Genomic DNA, 16,148 nt, shown 5'->3' with positions numbered 1-16,148 from the left:
TATAATATACCCTACACATTTATATTACACACAGGATGGCTAATAAAAGTGTAGAAATTGTAGGTCCTGTGTACCTTTACTCTGTCCTCCTCCTGTCAGGGCCTGCTGTTAGTGTGTATGGTTTGTGAGGACACAAATGTGTATAATGACATGGGTATTACAACGTAAATATGGTTTATGATGACATCTGTGTCCTCATACTAAAACATACTAAATGGTGTTTTTTGAAATTCAAAAAATGCCAAAAGTTTTCTGTGATTGGTAGGTTTAGGGCTAGGGTTAGTGTAGGGCAGGGGTGGGCAAACTACGGCCCGCGGGCCACATACGGCCCGTTAGGCTGTTTAATCCGGCCCGTCGAGTATTTAAAAAATGGTCTTAAGATCGCATTCATTTAGCCTTTTTCTTGCAATAATTTGCGTTATATATATATATATATATATATATATATATATATATATATATATATATATATATATATATATATTGCGTTGCATATATTTGACAGTCGGAATATCAGATATTTCATGCCATAGCTAACAAATGTAAAAAAGGAAAAATGACAAAAGCAGATCATCATTCATTCAGCGCTGTTGTGGCTGCGGTGTGTCACGTAACAAGCAATGACGCGTCACCATGGAAACCAAACAGACCGCGACTTAAGCGCATAGACTTGTTGCACGTTAATGTTTTTTCCTTTTTTGGAAACTCACAGAGAAAAAAATGTTTGGTAACCGCTTGCACACCCGTTTAGTTTTTCCTTTGATTTGTCTGCTATTTATTTCTTTGCTCCTCTGGATTTGTGGATGTATCCTGACTGAGTGATTCCGTTTACTGACCTTTATCGCCCGGCTTTCGAATAGCTGCTACACCTCCCCTGTCTGCCATGTACAGAACCCGGTTTTGTTCATTAAATGTTCTGATCTGCCTTTGTTTTTTATGTTTTATTTTATTATTCTTAAAATAAATTTGTATAGGCCTATTCGTTTATTTTGTTTTTTCCCCACAAATGTATGACTTTTGGAAGTGCAAATTGATTGCCATATGCAGTTTTAATAAAGTTGAATTAACATAACCTTCTGTCATTTTTACTTTTCTAAGTGTACACTTGCAGGTGTTGTTTCTAATTTACTATTAGGCCCATTAAATAATAATAAGGATAAACAATATTTAAAAAGTATAGGCTATAATTATTAGGCATCTGACTAATTAAAAATTAACCTCAAAACATAACATGCTAAATGGGGGATATCTAGCATAAAAAATTTATTGTCAGAATGTCGTCTCTCAGTTGTTGAATTTCGCGCAGACTTTGCCACAACGTAAATGTGTTTGCTCAGCCCGATCTCATGAAAGAGCGAATACCACGAATTGTATTTGTAGTGCTTATGTTACGCAGTTTTTGCGTGCATATGATACGCACTTTATGGCGTGTAATAGGCACGCACTACACACCCCTAATCCTAACCAAGGGGTTTACAGTGCGTAGCATATGTACGCAAAAAAACAAACATTTTTGGCGTATAAATGGCACGAGAAATAAAATTTGTGGTATAGATACGCACTTTCATGAGATCGTGTTTCATAATCTGCTACTGGGCCGGCCCTCTGTCAAATTTTAAAACCCAGTGTGGCCCTTGAGCCAAAAAGTTTGCCCACCCCTGGTGTAGGGGGATAGATTATACAGTTTGTACATTAGAAAAACCATTATACCTATGGAGAGTGACCGTACACCACATATCCAAGTGAGTGTGTGTGTGTGTGTGTGTGTGTGTGTGTGTGTGTTGTGGGTGTGTGCATGAGTGTGTGTGTGTGAGCGTGCGTGTGAGAGATTGTGTGTAAGGGTGAAAGAGTGCAAGAGTGAGTTTTGTGTTTCTGCTCCTGCCATTCCCACACGAGGTTGCAATTCTTAAATGTGATCTAATAAAGGTAAAGAGAAAATATTAACCATATATGCAGTTTATATTGCTTGTAATTGGGATGAAGTAAACATCTGTTGAGTATTTTAACATAACATTTTTGATTGTGTTGAATTAAAAAAACCAAAATGCAGCGGGTCCACCAGACCCACGAACACTGGCTGAGTAACAAAAATATGAACACCACACAAGGGTTAATGATATTTGGGACAACAATGCAACAAAAGTTGCACATACATGCATGTATGCCAGTTTGCAGTGAAATAAAAGGAAGCTATGTGAATAACAAGGCTGCAGTGGGCTATCTTGCTATAAATACTTTAAGCTTAATTGAAGATGATCCATGTTGATCATTCTAGTATACTCTATATAGTATACTCTATATATCACTGATGTCAGGAATATAAGCAGCAAGAGGCGGTGAAAAGGAAATGTTGGCACTGTTTTTTTGTTGTTTTACTGAATGGTGCATTATCCTTGTGTAATAGTAACAGTGTGTATAGATCTGTGTAGATTATACTGTTCTTCCACCCCCAGGGCCCCAGCAATGGCCCCCAGAAGAGCAAACAAATGCACATTTCAAATGGCTGTAACTCAAAGTCCGGTTAGTGTATCAAAGAGAAAATTGGCTGGACAACTGCTTATACTATGTTTAATAAATAATGTTGGCCACAGTTTTCAGACATATATGGAAAGCTGGCATAAAGGTTATTTTTATAATGCTCACAGTAAAATATCAAATTTCAGCCTGTCCCTCATATATGTCATAAAGGTTTGCACAATAAACAAATTTAGATATCCAGTTGTCCATTAAATATATTATTTATTTAACATTTATTGTTTTATTACTAAACGTTTTAAACTACATTACCCACATATCTCTGTCATTCTATCAGTGAACAGGAAGCATTGTATTGTAGTTCATTGAAATGTGCAGACATGCTTAGGGTTAGGGTTAGGATCTCGGTAGAGGAGTAATTTCTCACAACATAGAGACACTTTATAGTTAGCTTAATGTATAACTAACGTAATAATAACACCAAAACATACTTTGTAACATGAACCGCCGTTTTATATGGGTTAAACGATTGTCCAATCACAGCGAGTTCTGCGATAAAGTCACAGCCAATACAAACCCAGCTGAACAGATGCGTCACACTTACATGCCCATTTATGGTAAACGATGACAGATCTCTTCTGGTTCCGGCTGCAGGGATAGATACCTTAAATATTTTATATTTAGGCTGTTAAACATGCATTCCTTCTAATTAAATTATAAAACTCATATTTAAAAACAAAAGACTCCTTTGTGTGGTTACCATCCAAAAACGAGTTCACATGATCAATGACACAGATTTGCTTAGACTGATGCATAAATACATTTGAAAGGGAAACTTTTTTCTAAGCAATGTCCTACAGCAGGGTAGTTTTGCAGTATTTTAATTAAAAATAATTACATGTACTAAAGTGCTTCTAACATGTACAGTGTATGTATAGTATATTAAAGGTATATCAGTTATATTCAAATAAATGTAGCAAAAGCACAATGAATGGACACCATTTTGAAAGCTTATTCCAATATTTAATGTCAAACTGTTTAAAGACAAATGTAGTGGCAAAACTACTGCACAACAGTATAAAAATCAGTTAATTAAAAATTTCCAGATACAGGAGCAATCTATTATAGTGACACATACATTAACGTTAAAAAATTGCTATGATGAAGTTATATATTTACAAACCAAGAGATGAGATTCAACTTTGTTATGTGAACATACATTTGTTTCTTCGCTTTAAAGAACAAATAGGCAAAAACATAAGCACAACATTGTACATTCTCAACTTTCATTCTATATCCTTGTGATTATTGGTCACTTTTATTGTAACTATGCAATGAATATGTCCTTTAGCAAAACACCTGATGAGCACTGACACTTTTTTGAAAAAGGCATTAGGCAGACATCAAGTACAGTTTATGAAGCTGAAAAGAGAAAACAAAATGCTTTAACAATATGGAAAAAGATAAATCACTATTTTCAATATTGGTTCTGCATATCAAAGAGATCCTGAGGAGGAGTGGGACTCCACATGAAGACTGTCAGAAACTGAGACAGAGCAAAGGGTGCACCTCGCTGGACACATCCTACGCATGCCCAAACAACAACACCCAAACACAGTGATGAAGTGGACACCACCAGGAGGATGCAGGAGACAGGGAAGACCAAGGAAGACACGGAGACAGATGTTCCACGAAGACCTGAAGACTGTCAGTGTCCCATGGGAAGATGTGAAGAACTTGGCCACAGATTGAATACGTTGGAGGACACTTGTTGCCCAATGTGCCCAGCACAGCACTTGATGACGTAGTGAGTTCATCCATAACTGTGGGATATTTTTCTGTGAAGAGTGATGCATAATTAAATGTTAAAAGCATTTTTATGTATTAAGTTCACTAAAATGTGGGCATTTCTATGAATAAAAGTTTGTCTTTAATAGCAAGCAATAATCATGAAAATGATTTACATGCAAACGGGACAGTTATCAGCAGTGTAACTGATCTGATTATGACAAAATAATCGAGTATCTGATGTCATGTGACAAGTCAGATAAGCTTTTCCACTCTTGCAAACAGAGGTAGGTTATGAGGTGTGGAGAGACATCATGTATCACTGGAACATAAACAGACGGGGACCAATTTGCAATTAATATAAACTTTCTGACAGTGTGTGTGACATCCAACAACTTTCCAAGAAATGGCGCAACTGATTTACAAATATCGCGATAAATATGTACAGGAATTGAGGCAGTAGCCAATGACAGCACTAGGAGTAAAAGCTGCAGGATTGTGTACGAGTATACAAATATGTACGAGTACCGTACGAATTTGACAACTTGTTAAATCTTGTGAATTATTAAGACTTTCAGTCTATATTTGTACTGATTAGGCTATGGGTTTTGTGAGAAAAGTTTTAAGAAACAACAAATGCTTGATAAAATGTTTGATTTAGGGTTAAAACCAACACATACATACCATTGCGAATATTTGCCTTTGCAGCTGTCAATCCGTTTACTTCTCCTCCAACAATAATGGGCTGACTGAGTCCGAAAGGCCCTTTTGGTCTTTTCAGCTGAAAAAAGAGAAAAGAAAATATCATTATGTATAATATATAGGATTATTTAAAGGAAAAAGTACTGATATACCTTACAAATATTGGATGTTACATTATAAAGCCTTACAAGCATGGCAAGTGTTGTGGTTAATATGCATTTACAACAAATATCACTTATATATCAATACTGAGGTAAAAGCATGGTAAGTTTTGTGATTACTGTCCTTTACTAAATCAATCACAGTAAAAGTATGGTTACTGTGGTAAAAGCATGGTAAGTGTTGTGGTTACTGTGCATTTACAATAAGTACCACATTAAAACTACAAATAGTGTGGTAAAAGCATGGCAAGTTTTGTGATTACTGTCTTTTTACTACACTTATCACAGTAAAACTAATGTTACTGTGGTAAAAGCATGGTAAGTGTTGTTTTTACTGTGCTTCTACTACAAATACAACTTTGGAACTAATTGTACTATTTTTAATCTGATATGATTATCTCTAGGCCTATAGCACGTCACGTGACAGGCAGTGTTAATCACCCTGTTTTGAATTAGAAAGCAATGAAACGCAAAGTCTCCGTGGAGATGGCAGATATAATAGCAGATTAATATCGACAAACAGAAAAGACATTATATCACACATTATTAGGACAGCGTATTTAGGTATTTACTTACCAACATCTGACACACGTGAACTGATGCCAAATATCGCGATGTGTTCGGAACGAGACTTCTTCAGCGCGATTTCCTACTGATAAAATATAATTTTAAAAATATCAATAAACAGCAAAGCAATCCAGCTTCCCTGGCAAGACCGAAATAATAACATTAAAAAAAAAAACATAAAAATACATATGATCTCGTGAATAAATGTTGATTACACAGCTTTTCTTCTCGATGATAGAAGAAATTATAAAAATATAGCTTTCTGCACCAAATGTGCAGAAAGCTATATTTTTATAATTTCTTCTATTATTTATAGTCATAAGAAATGGCCACCTTACAAATCTAAAGTTTCTAAACACAACAACTTATTGTCCTGACTCAACAGTTTTTAATCAAACCTCCGATAAAAATACGTTATCCAGCTTCAAGCAGTGTCCTACTATGACAAGAAAACGCTAAAACTCCAATTACTTGCAACTGCAAGCGTCTGAGAGCGTTGTTAAACTCACCTTTTAATGTCGTTTTGCCTGCAGTTGAGGGTTGCTTTGGTCAAACTCACCTCTGAATGCCGTTTTACCTGCAGTTGAGTGTTGTTAAATTCACCGCTGCGTTGTTAAACTCACCGCTGAATGATCACGTGCGTTGTTAAACTCACCGCTGAATGATCACGTGCGTTGTTAAACTCACCGCTGAATGATCACGTGCGTTGTTAAACTCACCGCTGAACGCGCTAAACCTTTGCGGGGACTTTAATATCAGATTGCGAGGGTTTTTAAACATCAAAAACCAGTTGGAGGGCCAGATAAAAATTATCTGGGTGCCGCCATTTGACTCGCCCTGGCATAGATATTATTTTGTAGCCCAATGAGAAAAAAGGGAGTAAATAATTTAAACAAAATGAACAGCATTAGCTGCTATGGAAACCTGCTTTGGATGTATTTGTTCAGGACAAACGTAATAGCACTGCAATAGATTGGCTATATTAGGTTAAGGACCAACGTAATAGCACTGCTTATATTAGGTTAAGGACCAACGTAATAGCACTGCTTATATGTTGGCATGTAACGTAATTGCGATTTGCAAAATAGTTTCCTCAGAACGTATTTCATGTGATACAGGGTTGCACTGAGCCACAGGAAAGAATGCAAGAGCAACAGTTGGAAGCATCTAAAAAAAAATTATTTTTCCACAAATTGTGCTTGCAAATTGGCCTATAATATCCAAGGAAAACATGTCTAGTAATTGTGCAGTTAATTCTCATACTGTATTTTCAGTTTTGGAATATTTATCCTCTCCCCAAATTTGTCACTAATAAAACACAATAAAAATTATTTAAAGAAAAGGCTTACCTTTTAATAGTTTGTTTACATCTACCTTGTAAATATATATTTTTTTTATTAAAAAGGTTACAATTACAACAACAATTTAAGTGTAATCTTTCTTTGTAAAAACTAAAGTATACATTTTATCATACATATTTCAAAGTTAAGGATTCATTACTTGAATATAGCCTAGGCTACATTGGAATAAACACTATAACATACTATTTGATTACTTTATTTTTGACAAAACATACTATATTTAACATATGAGCAAAAATTGGCAAACAAAAGCTTATTTGAGGTGGCAGATATTTTACAGTAAAAATGTATAATCTATCCAAAACTAATCAACGAAATGTTGTCTTTATGTCTGTAACATAGGTCTTTCGTTTTTATTATAAGAAATATAAATGTTAATTTGCAGTTTAATACGTTGCTTACACAAATACATTTTATTTCAACATATTTCAGTCGATTTTTACTCAGTATAGCAATACAGTTTGCTAAAAGGAAACATTCATTCACACACAGAAACGCGATTCAAATTTAAACCTTTAAACCGTCTTTTTGCGAGTTGTGGTAAACAGCGCATCTCTGCCGTTCATTCATTCACACTCAGAAACGCGATTCACTTGAGAATGAAAAAAAAAAACTTACTACAGTATTCCTCAGCTCAGCGGCATCCGTTGCTCCTCGAAATACCAGCACTTCTGAGTTACATTTTCCATTATTATTATTACAATAGTATTATTCCTCACAGCGCCGTGAGACAGTGTAAACAAGTACAATGATCTGAATAAGCTTGATGTGAAAGAAATTATGTTTACCCCTTTGAATTTCTGTTTATAGTGTAAATATATATATATATATATATATATATATATATATATATATACATACATATATGTATTTATATACAGCCTCTAAGTGCCATCTGAAATTTTATTTTAGAATGATCATTTTTATAAAGCTTGTATATTTAAGTAATTTCACTTAAATGACAATTAATAGGTCATTTGCATTGCCATTTAAGTGAAATTATTGAACTTAAATATACAAGCTTGGTAAAAATGATCAATCTAGAATAAAATTTCAGATGCAAAAGAAAACATATGTGTGTGTGTGTGTGTATACTATATATATATATATATATATATATATATATATATATATATAGTGAATGTACATACAAGCCACAATTTAGATGTGCATATCTAAATTAGATTAACAGATTAGCAGCTTCACAATAGTAACAAATTCAAAACAAATTCTCCTGTAAAGCAGCTCTAGAAGCCAATAGTGTGATTATTCAGCTCAAGTCACTTCAGTGTTGACTCAGTTTAGTTCAATAACTGTAACATTCATCAATTATGCATATATACTGTATACATGTACATGTGACAAACTCCTGTACACTCACTGCAATGAACAAGCAAAAGACAGTAGAGTAGAGTAGTGTTTTACATTTTTCACATCTGTGTGTAGTTTGGTGTGTATGTGGCTAATCATTTGATGTTTGTATGTAGAGTTACTACGCAAAAACACAATTTTTGGAAGAGTTTGATTTTACAAGAGCTGTCTGATGTGTTGCATGTTGGGTGCGTGTTTTGTGGTTTTGTGTGAGTTTCCAAAAAACTTGAGCCATGGTTTCAGAAATTGTATGTAGGCAATTTGAAAAACTGTTATACTACCGTCAGTCGTTTAACATTTGTATTATAATAAATGGTCAAATATTAATTTAGCTACTTCTTACCTCTTTTTCAAGTGAAGCACTGCACTGGAATATTTATTGTGAAAGGTGCTATAAAAGTATTTTGTATTACTTGATTGTTTTTGGCATCTGGTTGGTAAGTTTTAAATGTGTTTTAATAATTTGTTATGACTTTAGTTGTTTCTGCATTATATTCATTGCTGGTCTCTCTAAATGTTGGATCTATAAAACACTGAAGCTCAGTTAGTATTAGTTTCAGTGTGATGTGATTCCCGTCTGAAGTAAAAGTGTTTTCAGTGTTTGATGTTGTGTGGATCAGACCAACTTCATCAGTAAATGAGTTTTATTCAAAATCATCTCAAAGATACAATTATTAATCGGTTTTGTAGTTTAACTGTTTATACTAGTAATCCATCATAAAGTTATTTAAAAGTCTATCATTTAAACAGAAGAATCTTGCTGTGTTTGTACTTCAGGTGTGTTAGGTGTTGCTGGAGAAAGGTCAGTGTCAGTGATGGAGGGAGATTCAGTCTCTCTAAACTCTGATCTTACTGAAATGAAGAATGTTTATGTGATTCAGTGGAGGTTTAAAGGCACTTTAATAACAGAAATCAATAAAAGGGCCGACAGAATTAAACTATATGATTATTGATTTCTATCTCAATGTCATTGGTGAGTAAAAAAACAAAAACAAAAAACATTTACACCTGTTTTTTATGACAAATTTGAAATTAATTCATACACCATTTTGATTATTTTTGTTGTTTTAGGATATTGTTTATTTTAAATTTAAGCTATTTAATGTAATAAACCATTTGTGACAAGCCCTGTTTGTTTGTTTTTTTCTCTGTGTTAGATGATTCAGTTGAAATATCAGTGATGGAGGGAGATTCAGTCACTCTAAACTCTGATCTTACTGAAATGAAGGATGATGATGTGATTCAGTGGAGGTTTGGAAACACGTTAATAGCTGAAATCAATAAACGGGCCGACAGAATCACTGTATATGATGATGTTCTTGATGGGAGATTCAGAGACAGACTGAAGCTGGACAATCAAACTGGATCTCTGACCATCACAAACACCAGAACTGAACATGCTGGAGATTATTATCTGATTTTTACAAGAAGATTGTCATCAAAATCATTCAGAGTTTCTGTCTATGGTGAGATAATTTATCCTGTCCTTCAAATATTCTTCAAATATTGATTTGTTGAATCATTTTATAGTTTGAGATGACAGACCATATAAAACTCACTTAAAACACTGAACCGAATATAAGATGGTTTATTAGATTTGATCATATTTCTGTTTATTTTCCAGCTCGTCTGCCTGTTCCTGTCATCAGCAGAGACTGTTCATCATCATCATCTTCATCATCATCATGTTCATTGGTGTGTTCATCAGTGGTGAATGTGAGTCATGTGACTCTCTCCTGGTACAAAGGAATCAGTGTATTGTCCAGCATCAGTGCGTCTGATCTCAGCATCAGTCTCTCTCTACCTCTGGAGGTGGAATATCAGGATAAAAACACCTACAGCTGTGTGCTGAACAATCCCATCAGCAACCAGACCACACATCTGGACATCAACACACTCTGTCACACATGTGCAGGTACCACAGCGCTGATATTAGCATTTATTTATGGAATATTTTATTCTGATTGGTCAATCGCTGCATTCACATATTTTCTGATAAAAGTCGTCGTCCATAGCAATGCTGTATTTCAGACCACACATTTGGTTTAGGTGCGACTTTCTCTCGTATCACACCACAGACTTGCGCTCTCTTGATTCATATGTGCCGATATAGACCTTATTCACATCAGTGCCATCATTGATTTTTAATGGGAATGAAAGTGAGGCTGAGGGATAGACATAATCTTGACATCTCTTCAGTGGGTTGCAGGGCCGTGCACAGACATTTTGAGGGGCAGTGGCTTAAACCAAAAAAGGGGGCACTATAAGGAGTTTGAATGAGGCAGTATCATCTTAATATAGAAAATTAAAAACAACTCTTTTATATGGGCAATAAGATTTCAATTAGGATTTAGTGCAAAATCAATTTATGTTGTTATAATAACTTCTCCAATTAAATAATTCAATGTCAATGCCAGTTTAACTGTCTGATGCTCAGTGGGCTCTCACTCTCTGAGCTGCCTCATCCTATGGAAGTAGTATAGACATTTAATTTAATATTATACAGTTAAAGTATATATTGAAATGATATACAGGTTACAACAGTTATAAAGTCACACCGGGGAAGAAATGCGCATTTGACTTAATTCTCTATTTTACCACTCGATGGCACAAATTCTGCTCAGCACTTTTTTTCATAAACGCTTTTGATGATGGACTTGGAAATTTGGCTGATCATTGACTTGATCAAAGTTGATTCTGTGCTAATTTAATCTACTATTTTATTTTTATTTTTAATGTTTTAGACTTATGTAGCAATTTAAATACAAAGATCTCAAGAATCTTGTTTCTGTATTTTTAAAATGATCATAAAAAAATGAAAATTATGACAGATAGCCTATATTTATTGAACAAACATTTATTATTTAATTTATCAAAATAACTCCAAAAATGTTATAAACTTTGCTAAAATGATTGGTTTGAACAAGTATCGACTTAGACATTATTAAAAGCATATTAATTTAGCTTAAGTATTTTTATCAATACTGTGTCTTTACCTTGCTGGTTTTACCCCGTGTGTACCTCCTTGCCACCTCATACATTAATACGATTTTTAAACAAACCACCTTTCTGATTTATTTTCACACAAAATCTGTTGCTCCATCAATTTTCAAACATATATTGTTCTGCAATCATACACTCGGAGTAGTGAAAATTAGAATTCTTGTTCAATCAAATTATTTAACCTGATCTAATCTAAATAACACTAATAAATAAATCACAAATAAATAAATAACATTTTCTGTTGTCGGCAGATTTTGTAGACCAAAAAAAAAACAATGCCTTCACAAAATTAGAAGAACAGAGTGAGAAAGAGCAAAGACAAAGCCTATTCTTGCAAAAATTTAATCAAAGTTCTAGAAAGCCAGAGGGTAAATCATTATGTATAGAATATTTAGCAGACAGTTTTTCCCACTTTAACTCCTGTAAATATATTTCCCATTATAATCAGTTGCCTTAGTTGATATACTAGTATATATCTATAACATACATCATATTTATAATATTTTAATGAGACCATATTAACATTATACATAATAAAAAGGTAATATACTATATATTATCTAAATGTGTTCTAATCTAAATGAATAGTACCTTAGTATAGTAGGTTACAAGGGGGCTAACGGCACGAAACACATTTGCTTTTCTTCCAAGAACATGGATGTTGCACGAGTTGTTAGCACTATTTGAAGAACAGGAGCAAAACATTTTGCGACAGAAATACAAAAACATATTACCAAAATACTAATTTTGTGGATCGACTACTGTCTGTAATGTGGATTGTAATTTGTAATCGACCTGTGAATGGGACAACATTCTATTCTGAAACTGTCGTCGGAGAGCGGGCATATGCTTGTCTACGAGTGACGCTGCGGAGCGAGCAGGAAAACACGGAGCGGATTAGCGGAATCAGTGGATCTTTAGCGGAGTGATAACAGAACGTTTTTATGGGAATTTTCTGGAGGGTGGCGAGAGGGGCACCTCAGCTGATGAGGGCAGAAGGGCAGTGGCTCTAGCCACCGGGCCACCCCCCTGTGCACGGCCCTGGTGGGTTGTACTGTTATTTAGTGTGTTTTTGGATTGTTCTGCTAATGAAATACTGCAAAAATATCTTTCCAAGAGGTTTCAGTAGACAAAAAACTCCAGACATATACAACTTTTTACAGCAGATGCCATTGAAAACACGGTAAGTCTATTGCTTCCATACCTGTCATGGCGCTGCTCTGAATGTCTATAGTGGGTGTGGTTTAGTTATTTGGAGAATCTTTAAGCAGTGAAGTGGCCTCTAGATGGGGTCTGGTCATGTGCGATGAAGCACATGGGTAGACAGCATTGTTTTGTCTGATCATTTTTTTGTACGGCCACGATGACGAGACGCAGATGTAAGCACTGATAAGGGAGTCGGCCATTTTAAGCACTCATAATCAATCACATAATCCTTCCAGTAGTGACGGGCGCTTTCTAAACACTCTTTGTGAAGCTTTGAAACTTTGTGAATCATTTGTTTTGAACCAGTGATTTGGAGCATGTATCAAACTTCTAAAGTCACGTGATTTTAGTAAACGAGGGTTCATTACACGCCATAACTGTTTGTAAATGATTCAAAATTTCAATGTTTCAACAAGGAACTCATGAACCCATGAATGAACCAACGTCCATATATAATTTTTACCTGATTTATAATCAATTTAAACTGTTCTTTCTATGACAGGTTCATTGTTGGTCTCTCTAAATGTTGGTTCTATAAAACACAGAAGCTCAAACAGCATTAGTTTCAGTGTGACGTGATTCTCATCTGAAGTAAAAGTGTTTTCTGTGTTTGATGTTGTGAGGAGCTCAGGCCAACTTCATGAGGAAATCAGAGTTTTATTTAATATGAGATGCAATGATTAATGCCATTTTAACACAATTTTGCTTCTGTTGTGACTTGTTGATCATATTTGGCATTGTGCAGTATATTATGCGTTGTTGAACGTGTTTTCCAGAGTCACTCTTGTTGGTCTTGAGTTTAAGAATTTTGTAACAAAAGTAAAAGACACAGAGACTCCATTATAGGCCTCACAAATACAAAACAATCATTCAGTGCAAGAAACACTGACTCATATCACAAAATACTCACTGACTTATATCCCATAATACTCACTGACTCATATCCCATACCACTCACTGACTTATATCCCATAATACTCACCGACTCATATCCCATAATACTCACTGACTCATATCCCATACCACTCACTGACTTATATCCCATAATACTCACCGACTCATATCCCATAATACTCACCGACTCACATACCATAATACTCACCGACTCATGTCCCATAATACTCACTGACTCATATCCCATAACACTCACTGTTTTTCTCCTTTGACTCTGTGTGTTTGTGTCACAGGAATCTGAGATGACGGAGGTGATTTACACGTGTTTCACCACAGAACAATCATCAAACTCTGTGATTCTGTTTCTCACAAATGATGATCTGATCACAACAACTGCATCTGGCTTTACACTATTACAGTTTCAGATATAATAATATAATAAATATAATCTGATTTGTTGTTTTGTGTTGTCATTTATATTTCCTCTAAGTGATCTTTGAGTTCATTGTGATCCTTGATGATAAACACTGTAGATTTCCAAAGACTGTTTTAAATATTTAGTATAACATGCTTTATCCTCCATATGTGTCTGCTTGTGTTTATCAATAAAGTTTTCTCACTCTGAGGTTCAAGAGTCTCTCCATGCTTTATGTTAAAATTACTATATTGCTGTATACGTATATTATTTCCTCTTTTGGAAAGTCATTGAAACACTAACGTGGATTTTGTTTTCCTGTTTGATTAAATGAACACACGGAAATGTGTTAGAGATGTTCAGATCAACTCAAAGATGGACAATATCTATTAGTTTTATTCTTGCATATCATTTTGCTTCCTGATATAAATTATACTATTATAATATTCAATACTATTATACTATATAAATAACAGGTTCAAACTGTTCTTGTTCAAAAAGCTGAAGGAGAGGCTGATTTATTTTTAACTTGTTCTTCATTGTTGTTTTTAAAAGAACTAGTTCTTCCTCTTGTCTTGTATTTAGAAAACAGATGTAAGATATACTGTAATTGCAACTGACGTTCACTTTTATTATCTGGATATGCTTTGCCATTTTGTAAATTTGTTCGGTTTTAATTTTACTTTATTTTTGCTTCACAAAATAATTTATAAATATATATAAATGTATAAATGCATTATTTAATACATATAAAATCCCTGAAATACCCATATTTTTGGTTTGCTAACTCAAGCTTAAACTTTAAAATAAATAAAACCTCGTTTTTTTAAAAAAAGCATATGACTACATTTTTCCACACAGTGTTATCAAGAATCGATAAGAGAATCGTTAAAGAATCGGATCGATAATCAGAATCGTCAGTGGCATTATTATTGATAAAATCTTATCAATTCCCATCCCTATGTGAAGACAGTAAAATTATAATCAAACATTAAAGAACATACATGTTTTTTTTAATAGTTTTTTTTTTTTTTTGAGTTAAAAGATTAAAACATTTTGCTAACATGAGGTCTTATTGTGTCACTGTCAGTCTTTTTACATCAGTGCAAAACTAGGGTATGCAGATTAAGACCACTATTCATCAACATGCATTGATTAATCCCATGGCATGTAGCAAAAAAAAAAGTTAGTCTGCATGCTAATTGCAGTCAATCCGCAAATCACATGTGTTCTGAACCGGGTGTGGATCACTAATCAACTACAATCCCTATACTTGACATTGCACATCTCACGATGTGACTATTGCGATATCAATGCTAAAACGATATATCGTGCAGGCCTTCCAGCAGGAACACTTATGACGTCTCCTGACTGCAGATGCCACAATTCTCTCTGAATTTTGACTGTCTTTCAGACGTGATGCTGGAGAATGAGGAGAGTGAAGAGGAGGAGAAACATCATCATGTCAAAACTGGAGCTAAAACTCGCTCACAGACTAAAAGTATTTCTTTACTGAAAAGAAGAGACAAGAAATATTTCACATGTGATCAACGTGGAAAGAGTTTCACATGCAAACAGAGTCTCAAGGTTCACATGAGGATCCACACTGGAGAGAAACCGTTCACATGTGATCAGTGTGGGAAGAGTTTTACACATCAAGGAAACCTTAAGTCTCACATGATCATCCACACTAGAGAGAAACTGCACGAATGTGATCAATGTGGTAAAACATTTATGAGGGCTTCAAACCTGAAGAGACACATGACAGTTCATTCACAGGAGAAACCACATTCATGTTCTTTGTGTGGAAAGAGTTTTTCACATCTGCAGGGTTTAAAAGAACATCAGAAAATACATACTGGTGTAAGAAATCATATGTGCTTTGAGTGTGAGAAGACTTTTATTAGAGCTGAACATTTAAAACGGCACCAGAGGATCCACACTGGAGAGAAACCTTACAAGTGTTCACACTGCGACAAGAGATTCAGTCAATTGGTAAACCTGAAAAGACACGAGAGGATCCACACTGGAGAGAAACCGTATCACTGCACTGCATGTGGGAAGAGCTTCACTCAATCATCTTCTCTACACAGGCACATAAAAAACAATCACAGTAAGTAGATCATATTCAGATCCAGCACTTTCAATGTTCCTCCGGTGCGAAAGCCCCTTTGGTAGAGGGCAACATTATGAGTAAATAAAGCT

The 16,148-nt window shown here is 34.8% G+C and overlaps 2 protein-coding genes and 1 long non-coding RNA gene across 7 annotated transcripts in view; 2 read left to right on the top strand and 1 right to left on the bottom strand.

Moving 5' to 3' along the window:
* The window catches only part of LOC311084241, a 529,672-nt gene extending 523,302 nt beyond the window's left edge, over positions 1-6,370 (bottom strand). For 4 of the 5 annotated variants that reach the window (XR_014606464.1, XR_014606465.1, XR_014606466.1 and 1 more), the window contains exons 1-2: positions 5,703-6,370; positions 4,948-5,044 (exon numbers count right to left, since the gene is read on the bottom strand). This is a non-coding gene — a long non-coding RNA (uncharacterized lncRNA). Of the gene's footprint in view, positions 1-3,543; positions 4,314-4,947; positions 5,045-5,702 lie in introns of those variants that run through there. The other variant, XR_014606468.1, reaches the window with a different exon arrangement.
* LOC311084222 (uncharacterized protein) overlaps positions 1-16,148 on the top strand; it is a 316,630-nt gene that overhangs the window by 21,787 nt on the left and 278,695 nt on the right. The gene's annotated exons all lie outside the window — the stretch shown is intronic.
* Positions 9,368-16,148, top strand: part of LOC311085196 (CD48 antigen-like) — a gene marked incomplete at both ends in the record, with an annotated part of 41,771 nt that continues 34,990 nt past the window's right edge. Inside the window, 2 exons of the mRNA XM_084117630.1 lie at positions 9,368-9,398; positions 9,583-9,891. Of these exons, the coding sequence (XP_083973756.1) occupies positions 9,368-9,398; positions 9,583-9,891 (340 nt within the window). The remainder of the gene's footprint in view (positions 9,399-9,582; positions 9,892-16,148) is intronic.

This window comes from Abramis brama (genome assembly GCF_963993115.1).
Source record: "Abramis brama genome assembly, chromosome: 6".
Lineage (NCBI taxonomy): Eukaryota > Metazoa > Chordata > Actinopteri > Cypriniformes > Leuciscidae > Abramis > Abramis brama.
This window is presented reverse-complemented; position numbering and strand designations above follow the sequence as displayed.